The sequence below is a fragment of the Notolepis coatsorum genome (assembly GCF_963971535.1).
Source record: "Notolepis coatsorum genome assembly, chromosome: 2".
In the NCBI taxonomy this organism is placed as follows: Eukaryota; Metazoa; Chordata; class Actinopteri; order Aulopiformes; family Paralepididae; genus Notolepis; species Notolepis coatsorum.
In genome coordinates, this window is record NC_140166.1 from 121310955 (window position 1) to 121327919 (window position 16965).

A 16965-nucleotide genomic window follows, 5' to 3' on the forward strand; every position below is an offset into this window, starting at 1 on the left:
TAGTTATATTAGTATTGGCTGAGCGTTCCGCTCTGAGCCTTATGAGATATTCTATATTCTATGATACCTATTGTATCCCCTTACGAACAAAAAATACATGCACCACACCTGTATGGGGCTCCGCCCCCATGGCGGCACCGCCCATATAGCAGTGACGATAGTCACCACACACCCTTCCTCGCCAATAACCCGTCCCAGGAAAAAGATTCCTCAAGAGGGAACTCAGGGCCGCGCAGAGCGGAACGCTCAGCCAATACTAATATAACTAGGTTATCTACATAACCTACCGTTATATGCCGTATTTGCTATCGCGTTCCGCTCTGAGCCTTATGAGATAATGGGGAAGAGCGGACGCGAAGCCCAACAAATGTACCCCCTGAGGACCCGTAAGCCCACATCAAGGGGTGCGGGGAGCCCTGTCACCCCATCCTCCCTAATGAAGGGGGGGCGCAGTCAACTCCACCTGAATGCGAACAAGAGGGAAACTAGAACCCCTTGAACACACCGTACAGGCGGAACCACGTGTGACTCAACACACTGTGGCCCATACCCATACACTCCTGCTACCCGACCAAAGGACGGGAAGCAGGGAAGGCCACAGACCCCAGAACCGCCTGGGAGACAGAACCCCCGGTCATGTCCATGAGGAAAAACCTTACAAAGGAGCCCGGGGAGGACCATGAAGCTGCAGCACAGATGGCCTCCACCGAGGCCCCACCCAGGAGAGCGGCAGAGGCAGCCACCCCACGAGTGGAGTGCGCCCTGACGCCCCCAGGGGGATCCTGCCCAGCCAACGTGTAGCAGAGGGTAACACCCTCGCACAACCAATGGGACAGGCGCTGCTCCGACAGTGCCTTACCAGCACGAGCCCCACCGTAACAGACAAAAAGCTGGTCAGTAACCCTGAAATCCTGAGTACGGCTGAGGTAAATCCCCAAGCACGGACTGGACATGACAGGTGAAGGCCCGCAACTAACTCACTAGTGTGAGGAGGAGGACGAAACGCCTGAACCACAATATCCCTAGAGCGGAAGGAACTCCGGATATTCTTAGGCACGAAAGCAGGATTAGGTCGCAGAGTGACACCGCAATCGGTCCGAAAAGACAGGCACTCTGGACGTACCGAGAGAGCACAGAGCTCACCTACGCGTTTAGTGGAAGTGACAGCCAGAAGGAACGCGGTCTTGAAGGACAGCTGTCCCAACGGCGCCTGCTCGAGCGGCTCAAACGGGGCCAAGGACAACCGTCCGAAGACCAATTGAAGATCCCAAGTCGGAGCCAAGGAGCGTTGCACCGGCTTAACGCGTCGAGCGCCAAGCAGGAAACGCTTCACAAGAGGGTGGCTGAACAAGACATCCCCTCAAACCCCTCATGATAGGAGGATATAGCTGCTGCATATACCCTCACCGTCGAAGCCGACAGTCTATCAAGGAGAGACTGGAGGTAACTAAGGACAGCATCCAGGGGGCAGGAGACTGAGTCCCGGCCCCCCGCCTTACACCACACTCGGAACACACGTCATCTGCCCGCGCAAGCGGAGCGCCAAGCAGGAACGCTTCACAAGAGGGTGGCTGAACAAGACATCCCCTCAAACCCCTCATGATAGGAGGATATAGCTGCTGCATATACCCTCACCGTCGAAGCCGACAGTCTATCAAGGAGAGACTGGAGGTAACCAAGGACAGCATCCAGGGGGCAGGAGACTGAGTCCCGGCCCCCCGCCTTACACCACACTTGGAACATACGTCATCTGCCCGCGTAAGCGCGACAGTGGAGGGAGCATGCGCATTCCAGATGGTAACACCATCAGGATCAAGAACCTGCGCCCCTCAACGTACCCGTCCCAACAACTGACCTAACAGATGTATGGGGAAGAATCCCTGGCGGCACGGCATCGGTCCCAGACATGCCTGGCCATGTCCAGACGCAATCCTCACCCGTCAGGATGAGGGCCGCCCCGCGACAGTACACCTGCACCCACATTCTCCCTGCCAGGGATGTGGGGAGCCCTCAGGCCGCGCAGATGGAGGACGCCCATAGCCAGCCGCCCGCCGCCTGGTGCAGACAGGGGGAGCGTACTCCTCCCTGTCTGTCGATACACGACACTGACGTCGTATCGTCCGTCCTGATCAACACCATTTGTGGACCAGGAGGACCGCTTTCAACACCAACACATTGAACGTAGCGCAGACCGGGCAGCATGGTTTGCCAGCTGCCCCCTACTGCGTTGGCCCGACGCATCACCAGCGAGGGAGGCGTCAGTGAAAACGCGACGTGAGACAGCGCCGTAACCGTCCTAGGACGGAACCTCCCGAGCGTGTTGACAACACGCTCTGAGATGGATGCCCATAGTCCTCCAACCGTTGACTGGGAAGAGGAATACTCTACATCCAGTCTACAGCAACCCCAGGCTGGTAGAGACCTGCCTGGTATGAGACCTGACGATCCACCTTGACCGCGAAGGACCAGAACGTCATCAGGGCAGAACACTCCGTAACCCCGGACGACGCAGAGGCCCCAGTGCGGCCTCCACACACTTGGTGAAGATGCGGGGAGCCAGAGAAAACCGAACGGCAGCCTCTGGTACTCATACGCTAACCCTGCAAAGGAAGCGTAGGTAAGCCCTAGGATGGAAGATCGGGGATGCGCATACGCATCCTACAGGTCTATGGAGGAGAACCAGACCACCACCTGACAGTTTCAACAGGTAGGAGACGATCCAAAAAATGCTGAACCTTCCCATGGGACAGGTCCAGCCTGGGTCTTACACCCCTCCCTCCCGACTTCTCGGGCTGAGAACACCGGGAGGAGAACGCCACGACGATGGCTTGCTTCGTCCACAGAGATTGGATCTCGTTGACCAGAGCTGTCCCTGCTGGAGACCCCGACAACAGGGTCTGTACCAAACCTGAAAACGGGTGGGGTTGTGTAAACACAAGTCCCCGCCTCACCGTTCTCTCCATCTACCTCGACATATGGTACTGCCGTAGTCATATGTGACGACACTCCCAACGCACCCGCCGTCACGTGGCGCAGGTCCGCCAGGAACTGTAGATAGTTGGCCCGGTCCCCCCGCTGTGCGTAGACAACCCCGGAACCGTGCGAGGAGCGCGTTCCGTCTTGTCGGAACACCTGACCCTGACACCACCCACGAGGCAATCGCACCCAAGGGGGAACCCCGACAGAAAGGGCCGATCTGATACGGGGGGCTTCCGATGAAAAAAGCCCCCCCACTGAACACCCCTCCAGAACATGCTGAAGGAGTTGTTCTGCAGCCGGACATGCAAGGTGTAAGGCCCCCATGGGTTCCTACACACCGTAGCCCTGCAGTGATATTACTACCACCCCAAACCATGTGAGCTGCGACCACTTGCCAATATTTCAGGAGTGGGAGGCACCAACATGATACCTGGCCTGGCAAAGGCGAGGCCGGGGAAGCCCGCACTGTGTGCCTCAAAAGGTTTCGAGCCCCCCTGCTGACAACACTTAAGTTGACAGACGTAACACCAGGCTCAACCAACACAGTTCAAGGTGTGGGAGCCGCTTGACAGCACAACATTCTCACGGACAGACCCAGGCTCAGCCATCAACTGGGTGTCAGCCCCTGTCCCCATGAGAAGCGAAAAGGGGGGCCGCCCGCGCATCAACGAAGGCACGCGGCCCGCAGCCAAAGGAAACAATCAGAGCCCACTTCTTCCGCTGGTGTTGGGGAAGGGAGTGATCGGAGAGCGGGCTGCTCGCGGCAGGACGGTGACGGCTTGTTTGTTCAAGCCGAACCCATCCTACATGGCCGATCCCTCGGCCGCCAAGGCTGTCGGCCTTGTGGACACCTGTCGAATCAACGCCCAGGATACCTCTGGCGGGGGAAAAACATGGCCGCCTGTCGAGGGCCCCGTCATCGCCGCTGACGAGGCCGTGCTCTCTCTTCTTCTGGCTGCGCGGTGTGAGGCGGTGTAGGGCCTAGGACAATACCGCCCGCGCTCCAGCAGAAGACCAAAATCCCCTGCGGAGAGGGGAACCCTGAGCGGTTATAGCTTGCGGCTGGGTCAAAGCTAATAACGTCAACAACCTCGCGCGATGTGTCGACGTCGGCTGGCCCTCAAGGCCCCTCCACCAGACACCATTTTTTTTATAGAAAAAAACAGCAACAACCATCAAATGCACACAGCACACACACCCACACGCACACACTCACTCAAACAAACAACACACTGCAGCACCCACTCTCCACACTTTAGATCACACAAACACACTTTACACTTTATATTTATTGATAAAGGATTTGCACTACAACTCGTACACCTACTGTGAATTGTACCTAAATTGCACCTCGTCCCATTTCTGCCTTGCACTATATAGTATTGTATATTAGTACACTGCACAGTATTGTATATTGTATGGTAACTACGTCTATTCTGCATCGAACATTGTACATATGTCTAAACTGAACACTGTGACCTCATTTTTTTACTTCTAATTTTACTATGTTATTTTATTTCATACTTATCTTGTCTTGCACAGTCTCTGGAGCGTAACAGTAAGAAGCATTTTGTATAAAAGTATTCTGTACTTCTGTATGACAAATATTAAAGAAACTTGAACTTGAAACAATTCGAACACAGTTCTAATCGTTGCCAATTCCATACCGTGGCGGTACAAGCCTTAACAGCCCACCAGCCACTCGCCAGGCCGACCCACCCATGGTGTCGGCCGGGCGGGGCATTGTTTCAATATATCAAAAACAAAGGACTGATGTTAACATGGAGCACCAGTGGTGATTGCAAACAGCACCCTCCACTGTGGTGTGCACCATGAAAAGGTTAAATGAATAAAAGAGCTAAACCACAAAAAACTGTAGAATGAGCAAACCCATACACACAAAGTTTAAGGGGAGACGGACCAGACCCGTCTTCATTCAAAATATTCACAACAGAACACCAGCCCTAGTTTAGCCCATTTACCAAAAAAGGTAAACAAAGCCCCCCCCCCCGCACTACTCCCCCAGTATACCGATTGACCGTCAGTATGAATGGTTTGAGAGGAGAGAAAGCTGTAGCAAGACAGACCTTCTCATAGCAGAGTGACAAAACGAAACAATAGCCCCCTACACAGGGCCGCCCCAGGAGGTGGGGGGCCTCGCGTCTAAAAACGCACAGGGCCTCACATTTCTCCCAGGCGGCCCTGCCCTTATACTACTGCAGCCTAACGCCAGGCAATGTGGGACCCAAGACAACAATTGCCTGTGCACAGACACGCAACATGTTTATCATGTCGGCTGGACCCATAGCCCCACTACCCGACGCCAACCCAGATGGGAACACCGTTCAACAAACCCCGCCGGAACACAAGGTAAAATACCTGGCTAGGAACCTAGCCACGACCTACCCTGTTGTCAACCCATTTACCCGAAAAAGGTAAATAGAACTCAAAAAAACCCACAACAGCTACCGACTGACCTTCATTGATGAACCGGGCAAGAGGCGGGAGAGTGACAACATCTCACGGCGGAGACATTAAAACAGCATAGCAATTAGCAGTAGTAATAGCATGCGGCAGTAGCGATAGCATGTAGCATAGCTTTAGATGTTTTAGCAGCACGCCCAAGACAGCTTGGAAACCGTTCCCTGCAGAGAACGTTCACCAAACCATCCTGCCCCCGGCGCCAACACACAACATGGTTGTGTTAACAAAACAACCCAGCATTACTAACACTAATACCCATGCCTGAAGACACAGGGCCTACCTGAGTACAAGCTGGCCCGACAGCCAGCCTTGTACAGCTGAACCTCGATGTGCTGTCATCAAACGAGGAACATCAACACAGGCCCATCGTGTCGCCGAAAACATGCGTCGAAGATGCCAAGGGCCAGCAACCTCCGGTAAGCTCCCAACATTATGAATCTAATCTTTTCATCCTACTAGTTTATCGTACGGTGCACGCATCCGAGTACGCTGGGACGAAAATAGAGGAAGGGTGTAACTGCAGTGGTGATGTCATAATAGAACCGGTTATAACAGGCTAGAATGCTCTGGGTCATTGTGATGTCATAAGGGATCGCCCCGGCGGGCGGTCCTTTGGCCTGTGATGTCATAATAGATCGACACTAGTGTATAAATACTGAGACCCTATAAGGTTCGTCCCTTCACTTCGTCACCATCTTCAGACAAGCCACATCGACACCTTCCTCCATAACAGTCCTCTCATATTGCATGCAGTCAATAAGGTACGTTTGGGGCTGTACTGCGCTTGTAGTTAAGTTCATTGGGTTAACAACCACCCTTGTAACGACCGATAAATTGTATGTATGTTGTTATGGTTTGATCCGTGATTGATTGTATTTCATGTATGTTTTCACAGTTTTACGGTTCGGAATAAAGATGTTCTCTTAGAACGGAAATAAAGCCAATCAGTAAACATCAAAGACGAGTTGCTTCATCATTGCAAGAGGGACAGTTACAGTAAAACTTATATGCACCACGATGACCGTGCAATTCTCGACCATCGAACAGCCACAACCTTCCGGAACCTTCTAGAACCTCGAACATCCACAACCTTCCGGAACCTTCTAGAACATCCACAACCTTCCGGAACATTCTAGAACAGCGAACGTCCTGGCATTACAGCAAGATGTCTGATAGTGGCAGCCAGTCCAATACGGTGGTGGAGGCGGAGAACCCATCCGGGGCAGCGGGCCGACCACGCAGGCGGACGGCCGCGGCTCAAGAACTGCAGGATGCGCGAAGGACAAAGATTGAACGGAAGTTCTCTAAGTGCCATGAGGCATGGAAGGCGGCGATGCGGAAGGCCGATGCGGAGCTGAAAGTCACGGGCGCATGGGCCCCAGCGAGCACACTCGACGCCGTGCACCATGTAATTGCAGTTGGCTGCGCCAACAAGAAGCTGGTGGCGGCCTTTGAGGAGTGGAAGCGCGTGGAAGTGCCGGAAGACTCCATACGGCGCACCATCGACTGCTGCAGCCAGCAGACAGCGGACATCTCAAGGCAGCTGTTCGCGGCAACAGAGCCCGTACAGGGCGAGATGGGAGACACAGACATGCTCGAGAGCGTGTCGGTAACCTCAGGAAAGACAGGCACCAGCTCGCGCCACAGGAACGCCGCAGGGAAGCGGGTCGAGGCACCAGACTTGCTCGAGAGCGGTTCGGTAACCTCAGGAAAGACAGGCACCAGCTCGCGCCAGAGGCACTCCGCCGCCGCTGCGGTGCGGTCTCTACAAGATTTCGTAAAGGCATCCGTGGTCAAGTCATCGAGCATTTCGATGTGGACGGCTCGGGAACACATGCATGTAAGTAACAATCCGTAACGCTTTAGCTCTTTCCTGCCTTCCTTTACGTGGAATGGTCCAAAACAGTCCATCCCGCAGTAGGTGAATGGCGGCGCAGTTTCCATGCGTTCCTCCGGGAGATCTGCCATTCTCTGCTGTTCCGTGCATCGTCTGAACTTCCTGCACGTAATGCACTTGTAGATATGGGATGATGCTGCTTTGCTGCCGCCGAGTATCCATATACCATTGGATCGGAGTGCATTCATGGTCATCCCTCGTCCTTGATGGTGCACTCTCTCGTGATAGTGCTTGACGAGTAAGCCCGACACATAACTGTCCTTTGGAAGGACAGCTGGATGCTTCACCTGTGGATCTAGGGCGGCGTGCGTTAGGCGTCCGCCAACTCTGAGGACGCCGTGGTCGTCCAGGAATGGCCCTAACCGGTGCAGCGTAGTGGCTCTGCCCTTGAATGGGTTCTCCTGTTGGCTCTGGAGTGCCAGTATGTCTTGCGCAAAGGTTGCTCCTTGCACCATCTTGATTATGGTTAGCTCCGCTTCTCTTCTTTCCTCTAGGCTGGTGGCTTCACAGGACTTTGGCTGGAGCCCTTTCCTTTCCTTTACGTGGCGCTGGAGTCTGGCGATAGCTTTCACCAGTCTGGACCAGTCTGAGAACTTGTGTACGCGCTCTAGCAGCGGCCAGACTTCTTTCACCCCTGTGGTGAGCACTTGGGCCTTCCTAACTTCCGGGTCGTCACTTGCAATCTCTCCCACCTTGCCTTCTCCGCTTGGTAGCCCGTCCTGCCAAAGAAAGTCTGGGCCGGAGACCCAGTTAGAGGCTATCAGTGGCTCTGCTGCGAGCCCCCTTGAAGCATGGTCGGCTGGATTGTCTTCCGACGCCACGTACCTCCATTGTGTAGCATCGGTGCTTTGCTTGATTCGTTCTACGCGATTTGCTACGAACACGTGAAACCTTCTGGCTTCGTTATTGATGTACCCCAGTACAACCCTGGAATCCGTCCAAAATACTTCTCGTAGGCACTCGACTTCCAGTTCCTTCTTGAGCATATCACTGATGCGGACGGCTAACACCGCTGCTGCCAACTCGAGCCTGGGTATGGTTGTGACCTTAGTGGGAGCGACTCTTGATTTTCCCACTACTAAGGTACAGTGGGCTTCGTTTGACTTACTCACTGCTCGAAGGTACGAGCACACTCCATAGCCGTCCATACTGGCATCGGCGAAGTGGTGCAGTTCGTAGTGCTGAACCTTGAAGCTTAATGGCATGTAGCATCTTGGAATCTTCGCCCCTGCCAGCTTGTGGAGGTCTCGGAGCCAGCACTCCCACCGTGGTCGTAGGTCATCGGGTAGCGCGTCGTCCCAACTGAGCTTGTCCCGGCACATCTGTTGTAGGATCTGCTTTCCTCCCAGGATGAAGGGCGCCACAAATCCCAGCGGATCGTATACCGAAGCGACCATGGACAGGACTCCGCGTCGGGTACTCGGATTCTCTTTGACGGTCACTCGGAACTGGAACTCGTCCGCCGCCACGCACCACTGCACCCCGAGTACTCTCTCCAGGTGCAGCTCCCCTAGTGCCATATCCTTGTCGCTGGGAACTTCGGCACACTCTTCCCCTGGGATTGTGGCTAGGACTGCCTTGCTGTTAGAGATGAACTTATGCAGCCGGAGGTTGCCTGTGCTGCAAAGCTCTCTTGCTTCTTTCACCAGCTGGATGGCTTGGTCGACAGATGCTACGCTAGCCAGTCCATCATCAACGTAGAAATTCCTTTGGATAAACCTTATAGTGTCGTCCCTGAAGGTTCCTCGTCCTGCGGCCGCGATGTGCTTGAGTCCGTAGTTTGCACAGCCCGGTGACGAAGCTGCCCCAAACAGATGGACCCTCATCCGATAGATGGACGGTCGGTCGTCTAGGTTTCCGTCATCCCACCAAAGGAATCGGAGGTAATCTTGGTCTTCTGCCTTGACATGGAACTGATGGAACATGCGTTCTATGTCGCACATGATTGCCACGGGCCCTCGTCGAAAGCGACACAGCACTCCCACCAAGGCGTTGGTCAACTCTGGGCCTGTCAGCAGATGGTCATTCAAGGATACGCCTTGATACTTGGCGGAGCAATCGAAGACCACCCGTATCTTCCCAGGCTTTTGTGGATGATACACCCCATGATGTGGGATGTACCACACTGGCGTCTTGCCGATGTCTTCCTTGGGGACCCGCTCTGCGTCCCCGCGGGTTATGGTCGCCTCCATGAAGGTCTTGTAGTCCTGGTAGTACTGCGCATCTTTCCGCAGCTTCCGCTCTAGGCTGTTGAGCCGATGGATGGCACAGATCTTATTATCCGGTAACTTAGGCCTTTCCTTCTTAAATGGCAGCGGCATTTCATAATGACCGTTGCTCTTTAGCTTGATGCCCGTCTTCAGTTCCGCCATGAACCGTAGATCCTCTTGCGATATAGGGTTGGCCTCTGCCGCTCTTTCCGAGACGTCGGCCTCCAGTCTCTTTAGTACGTCTGTCGGTAGCACGACTTCTTTGATCTGGGTCCTATTGACATAGTGCACTTCCCTGGTGAGCCCTGCCGAGGCCGGTAACCCTGGCCTCACTTGCTTTACCAGGACGTGGTGACTGAGTCCGATGGTATCTCCATAGTGGAGCCCCGGGGTTCCATATCCCACCACGCTCCAGCCTAAATCTGTTTGCACTGCAAACGGCTGGTGGTCCTCCCCTGCCACCGTGCTTAGTGGCTTGAGGGCTTGAGGGCAGTTGTAGCCAATTAGCAGGCCGACCTCACAGCGTTGTTTTGGCGCGATATTCTCTGCTAGATGTGCCAGATGGCCCCATGCCTTCGCTGTCCCTGGGGTGGGAATATGGCCTCTGTTTGCCGGGATAAAGTCTCTTGAATAAGTCACTGGCAGAGGAATTAGCTTGGTTGACTGGAATCCTCTTACTTGTAGGCCAGCTAGTTTCCAACAGGACACGACTGTGTTTCTGGAAGCCAGTGTCGAGAGCTGTAACTGCACTGTTTCGCCCTTGATGTTAAGAGTCCTTGCTGTCTTCTCGAGGATGAAGGTGGTGTCACTTTGATTATCGAGGATTGCATACACCAGGACTTCCCGGCTGGGCTCCGCTGTAGCTGAGACCCACACTGGCACTATTGTGGAGGTATGCGTGCCCCCATCCTGCTGGATGACTCTAAATGACGTTGCCTGGTGTGGCGGCGTATTTGTACCTCTGGTTCTGTACGTAGCCCGGTTCCTTGCGTCCGCCCTTTCCTCCATGGTGGGTCGTCTATCTCTACAGCCCCTGGCGGTATGGCCGGGCTCCAGACACTCTAAGCACAACTGCCTTTCGCGAGCAAACGTGTCCCGGTCGACCTTGTTCTTCTGCCTAAACTTGCCACACTCCTGTAGGCTATGGCCGCTCGCGGCACAAAGGATGCAGCGTGTGGCGCCGTCTGTCTCGTGGGCGCTAGCTGTTAAGACTCGTGCGCCGGGGTCCCTGCGTCTTGCGCCCTGTTCCCTCATCCTGTCCCGTGGGTTCAGGGCATGAAACGAGGTTACTGGGTTGCACGCGATTTTGGCTTCACGTGTGAGGAACTGGACAAACTCGCTGAAGCTCGGGAACCTGTGCTTTGCGTCTTCTATGTCTACGACTTTCGTATTCCATCTTGCCGTCACCCCTTCTGGGAGTTTAGCGAGTATTTTTTGGTTCTCGCGGCAATCATTAAGGATGTTCAGCTCCTGAATCTGCGGCATGGCAGCCTCACAGCTGCGCAAAAAGTCGGAGAGTTCTTGAAGTTCAACACTCCCGTTGGCGCTTATCTTGGGCCACGCATCAAGCTTCGCTCTGAATGCATTGGCCAGCAGGAATGGAGTTCCATATCTCTCAGCTAAGAGTTGCCATGCTGCCTGATAGGCGGCCTCTGTGCCTTGCACGCAGTAGCTTTCTATGGCCGTTTTGGCGTGTCCCTTAACGTACTCGCGTAGATAGGATAACTTCTCTGCGGGTGCTATGCTCTTCCTGCCCACCAGCGTCAGAAAGGACGCCCTCCAGGCGTGGTAGGTTAGTGGGTCGCCATTGAACACTACGGGTACGGGTATAGGCACACGACTGGCATTGATGGCTTCGGTGAGCCCTTGGATGAGAGCTGCTGTGCTGTCTGCCTGCGCTGGCGCCTGTTCCCGTTCTGCTGGTGCTACCGCTGGCTGTGGCGGTGGCTGGCTTGGGGCTGCATGCAGCGGTGCTGGCGACGCTGGTGCCTGGTCCCCTTCTGGCCCTGCTGGTGCTGCAGCTTGCTGTTGAGGTGTCTGTCTTGGGCCAAGCATCAAGCTTCGCTGTCTTGGGGCTGCCACCGGCAGTGCTGGAGACGGGCCTTCCTCCTTTACCGTAACGCCTATGAACCTCCCGGCGGGCCGCTCCCATCCGCATACAGCTGGGTCGTCGCCTTTGCTGGCTGCTTGAGCTGCTTGAGCCGCACTTAACTTCCGCATGGCTTCCATTCGTACTCCTCTGCGTTTAGCTTCTAGCCTGCCTTGTCGTTCCGCGCTTTCCGCTGCCTGCTGCACCTTTCTTCCGGCGTTGTCGGCCGCCACTTGTGCCCTTGCCTGTGTATCTTCGGCTAACAGTTTCCGCATTGCTTCACTGTGCTCCTCTTGATCTCGCAGGCCCTCTACAAAATCTTGTAGAGACCGCACCGCAGCGGCGGCGGAGTGCCTCTGGCGCGAGCTGGTGCCTGTCTTTCCTGAGGCTACCGACCCGCTCTCGAGCATGTCTGGTGCCTCGAACCGCTTCCCTGCGGCGTTCCTGTGGCGCGAGCTGGTGCCTGTCTTTCCTGAGGTTACCGAACCGCTCTCGAGCAAGTCTGGTGCCTCGAACCGCTTCCCTGCGGCGTTCCTGTGGCGCGAGCTGGTGCCTGTCTTTCCTGAGCTTACCGACACGCTCTCGAGCATGTCTGTGTCTCCCAGCTCGCCCTGTACGGGCTCTGTTGCCGCGAACAGCTGCCTTGAGATGTCCGCTGTCTGCTGGCTGCAGCGGTCGCTGGTGAGCCGTACGGAGTCTTCCGTCACTTCCACGCGCTTCCACTCCTCAAAGGCCGCCACCAGCTTCTTGTTGGCACAGCCAACTGCAATTACATGGTGCACGGCGTCGAGTGTGCTCGCTGGGGCACATGCGCCCGTGACGCTCAGCTCCGCATCGGCATTCCGCATCGCCGCCTTCCATGCCTCATGGCACTTAGAGAACTTCCGTTCAATCTTTGTCCTTCGCGCATCCTGCAGTTCTTGAGCCGCGGCCGTCCGCCTGCGTGCTCGGCCCTCTGCCCCGGATGGGTTCTCCGCCTCCACCACCGTATTGGACTGGCTGCCACTATCAGACATCTTGCTGTAATGCCAGGATGTTCGCTGTTCTAGAATGTTCCGGAAGGTTGTAGATGTTCTAGAAGGTTCCGGAAGGTTGTGGATGTTCGAGGTTCTAGAATGTTCCGGAAGGTTGTGGATGTTCGATGGTTCTAGAATGTTCCGGAGGGTTGTGGCTGTTCGATGGTCGAGAATTGCACGGTCATCGTGGTGCATATAAGTTTTACTTATATCACCGGGCTGTGCAAACTACGGACTCGAGCACATCGCGGCCGCGGGACGAGGAACCTTCAGGGACGACACTATAAGGTTAATCCTAAGGAATTTCTACGTTGATGACGGACTGGCTAGCGTAGCATCGGTCGACCAGGCCATCCAGCTGGTGAAAGAAGCAAGAGAGCTTTGCAGCACAGGCAACCTCCGGCTGCATAAGTTCATCTCTAACAGCAAGGCAGTCCTACGCTTATGCTTATGCTTATATATGCTTGGTGGGAGTGTAACTGCAGTGGTGATGTCATAATAGAACCGGTTATAACAGGCTAGAATGCTCTGGGTCATTGTGATGTCATAAGGGATCGCCCCGGCGGGCGGTCCTTTCATAGATATATATATCTATGGGTCCTTTGGCCTGTGATGTCATAATAGATCGACACTAGTGTATAAATACTGAGACCCTATAAGGTTCGTCCCTTCACTTCGTCACCATCTTCAGACAAGCCACATCGACACCTTCCTCCATAACAGTCCTCTCATATTGCATGCAGTCAATAAGGTACGTTTGGGGCTGTACTGCGCTTGTAGTTAAGTTCATTGGGTTAACAACCACCCTTGTAACGACCGATAAATTGTATGTATGTTGTTATGGTTTGATCCGTGATTGATTGTATTTCATGTATGTTTTCACAGTTTTACGGTTCGGAATAAAGATGTTCTCTTAGAACGGAAATAAAGCCAATCAGTAAACATCAAAGACGAGTTGCTTCATCATTGCAAGAGGGACAGTTACAAAGGGTGTGTGGTGACTATCGTCACTGCTATATGGGCGGTGCCGCCATGGGGGCGGAGCCCCATACAGGTGTGGTGCATGTATTTTTTGTTCGTAAGGGGATACAATAGGTATCATAGAATATAGAATATCTCATAAGGCTCAGAGCGGAACGCGATAGCAAATACGGCATATAACTGGATTCAGTATCCCGAATAACCCCCAAAACAACTCCAACATTGTTGAAATTGATCAAGTAGTTTCTGAGATTTGGCCATTTAGACGATTATGCAAATGTTTGCTAATTATGCAAATAAAAAAAGTTGCCCAACATTTACAACTTAGCATCCGGCAGTTTCTGAGTGCTGGGGATCCGTACTATCCCATCATAAAACTTTGGTGGTTCCGAAATTTCCGGGTTCACAATGGGGCTCTATGGGATGGCAAATAGACTAAACTGCAATGATTGTTGGTTACGGCATTTGTTTTGGACTTTCGCAGATACAATATGTAAATTTATTATTTACGGCTATAACATAACATCGATTATTTACCTTTTTTCCTGTGGTCGATTGATACTTGATTTCTGTTTTATGATTAAACCGTGTTGCTGAGAGAGAGAGGCTAAGAAACTGTTGAAGACTGACCTGTGCGTATGGTATCCACCAGTTTGGAGTCATGCTGGGAGCCCAGGAGAGACTGGTATAAGCCCGGGTGCTTCTCCAGTTGCAGCTGAGCGCCGCTGGCCGCCATCCAGATCAGACCACGGTGCTCATTGGGAACTCCTTTGCGCACATAGCGCTTCACTGGAGCAGGGGACACCATGACAACACGTTAGTATCCTGGGCAGGGCCGTGCACAGACATTTTGGGGGACAGGGGCTCCAAAAAAAAGGGGGGCCCTCACCCTACCAACATGCACTATTCCCACCGCCGACATCCATAATCACACACTATGTTTAAAAAGTATATGTTTTTTTTTGGGATACTACTAAATTTTTCTTCTTTATATTTGATAGAATTTCAATAAAAGTTAATAAAATATAATAAACACAGCTGAGAAAATATTTAAAAAAAAAATTATCTTTTCCCCCCTCCTTTTTCCTCCGATTTTCTCCCATCCCAATGTTAGTCGTTATGCCAATTCCCAATCCCCTTCCTGGTCGCTGCGCACCTACCCCCCACAGTCGGTCTGGGAGAGTGGAGGCTACCACGTGCTTCCTCCGACACACGTCCAGCCAATCAACCGCTTCTTTTCACCTGGCAGCGCGGATTCTCACTGAGAGGGCGTAGCGTGTGGAAGGATCACACTATCCCACTTAGATCCTATCCGCGCTTAGCAGGCGCCCCGACCGAACTGTAGGAGTCGCTGTTTACAACGACCCGGACCCACCCAGCCAGCTTCTCCCACCCTCTAATACAGCCAATTGTATTAGTGTGAACGGCCAGCCAAGCTGGTGACAACCCCGGAGCTGTGAGCTGGATTCGAACAGGCGAATCCAGCCGCTCCGGGGTTGGTGACGAACGCAATCTCCGTTACGCCACCTGACCGCCCATAAATGGCACTTTTTGACTCTGACGGGAAAAAGGCAGGGGCTCAAGCCCCCCTTGGGCCCCATCTGTGTACGTGCCTGATTGATTATTGTCTTGGTTATCAAGCCCACCTTTTAAATTCTTCTCCACCTTGTTGCTTCTGCCTTTCAACATTTTGGACCACTTGATGGAGCGCCTGGTGAGCACAGCCAGGTACTCCGACATCAGCTCCTCGTAAGAGTCATAGTCAAAGTCCTCCACTCGCTCGAAGCCGTAAGGATCCACTCTAGAATATTAAAACAAAACCCAAGCTTATATCTGTCATTATAAAAATAAATAAGCCATGGAACTAACAATGTAAATAATTATCCTTGAACCTGGCAGGGGGACCTATAAGATTTTATGTTTTAGATTAGATTAGATTAAATGTATTGTCATTATACAACACACTAGATAGAGAGAGAGATATATATAGAGAGAGAGCTGAGAGAGAGAGCGAGAGAGAGAGAGAGAGAGAGAGAGAGAGAGAGAGAGAGAGAGAGAGAGAGAGAGAGAAATGGCATGTTAGCACATTGCTCTTGTATTCCACATTGATAAGATTAGATTAGAAAATAAATGTGGCATCCAGCCAGAGTGCAAATGTAACAGTAAAGTACAATAGTAATACACAATATACAGGTGATTATTAAGCTGGGTATAAGATATATAAATGAGTACAAGTTCAACTGAGTAATAGTGCTAATCAGATGTATGTGCAAAGTTGTAAAGACACTCATGGTAGTAAGTCATACTGGTCAGCAGTTTAACTAGTAAGAGAGTAGGTAAGGGATATGTACAGATAGATATAGATATAGTATCTACAGTCATGTAAAGGGATACAGGTATGTACAGACAAATGTGGATACATAAATGGTAAGAATAAATATATAGGATATACAGTATACAGCATTAATGTGCATGCTATCATACAGTTATATATGGGTTATATGCAGGTGTATAAATAGGCCTAGGTGTATAGAAGGGTTATATGTCGGCATATTGACATGTGTTTGATTGACCAAGGGCGACATTACAGCTCGAGATAACAAATTGTGAGACTGTGTGTGGTTTTGACCAAGCCGGACTCATTTGACACACTAGTCACTCTGTTGGTTGAAGATTAAAGAGAAGCTGGTATGGGAGGCTCAGCGTCAACCAGTGGTTATGTAACGAGCTGATTCCCCTCCTTAGCAGAACTTCGGCCTAAAGAAAGGAATGTATTACAGCGCTGCCCGAACAAGTTGAAGCATGTGAGACTGTTCAACTTCCCAACACTCCACACTCGGGTTGATTTGACCAAAACAAAGTCCCTGTGGATCCAAACAAACTGCCAATCTGTGTGCTGCTGCACCAAAAGAGACGCCCCATTGTTGCCATAACAAAACAAAACAAAACAAAAAAAAAAAAAAAAAAAAAAAAAGTAGGGCACACTGTGACGTCCCACGCTGGTGGCTGAATTAATTAGCAAGTGGCTTTTCTTTTTTGCACAAGCACTTATTAATTATTGGTTTGCGTCTATCCATCCTGACGCAATGAAAACAAACATAAATTAACTAATGAATGAAAACTTTATTTAACAGATTGCAGAAGAATGGGTACAATACAGTACGGCTCAATACACACAGTTGTTAAGGGGAAGCAGACCAGAGAAAGACTTTCGTCTTGTTTACATCAGGGTCCCCCCATTTTCAATTCATAGTGAAATGCTGAACATGCTGAACGAGTTTTACTTTTATGAATACATTTCCTAGGCAG

General features: G+C 52.3%; 1 protein-coding gene across 1 annotated transcript in view; it reads right to left on the bottom strand.

Annotated features, from left to right (window-relative positions):
- The window catches only part of grtp1a (growth hormone regulated TBC protein 1a), a 66009-nt gene that overhangs the window by 48377 nt on the left and 667 nt on the right, over positions 1 to 16965 (bottom strand). Inside the window, exons 2-3 of the mRNA XM_084309304.1 lie at positions 15303 to 15457; positions 14287 to 14445 (exon numbers count right to left, since the gene is read on the bottom strand). Coding sequence (XP_084165430.1) covers positions 14287 to 14445; positions 15303 to 15457 — 314 coding nt within the window. The remainder of the gene's footprint in view (positions 1 to 14286; positions 14446 to 15302; positions 15458 to 16965) is intronic.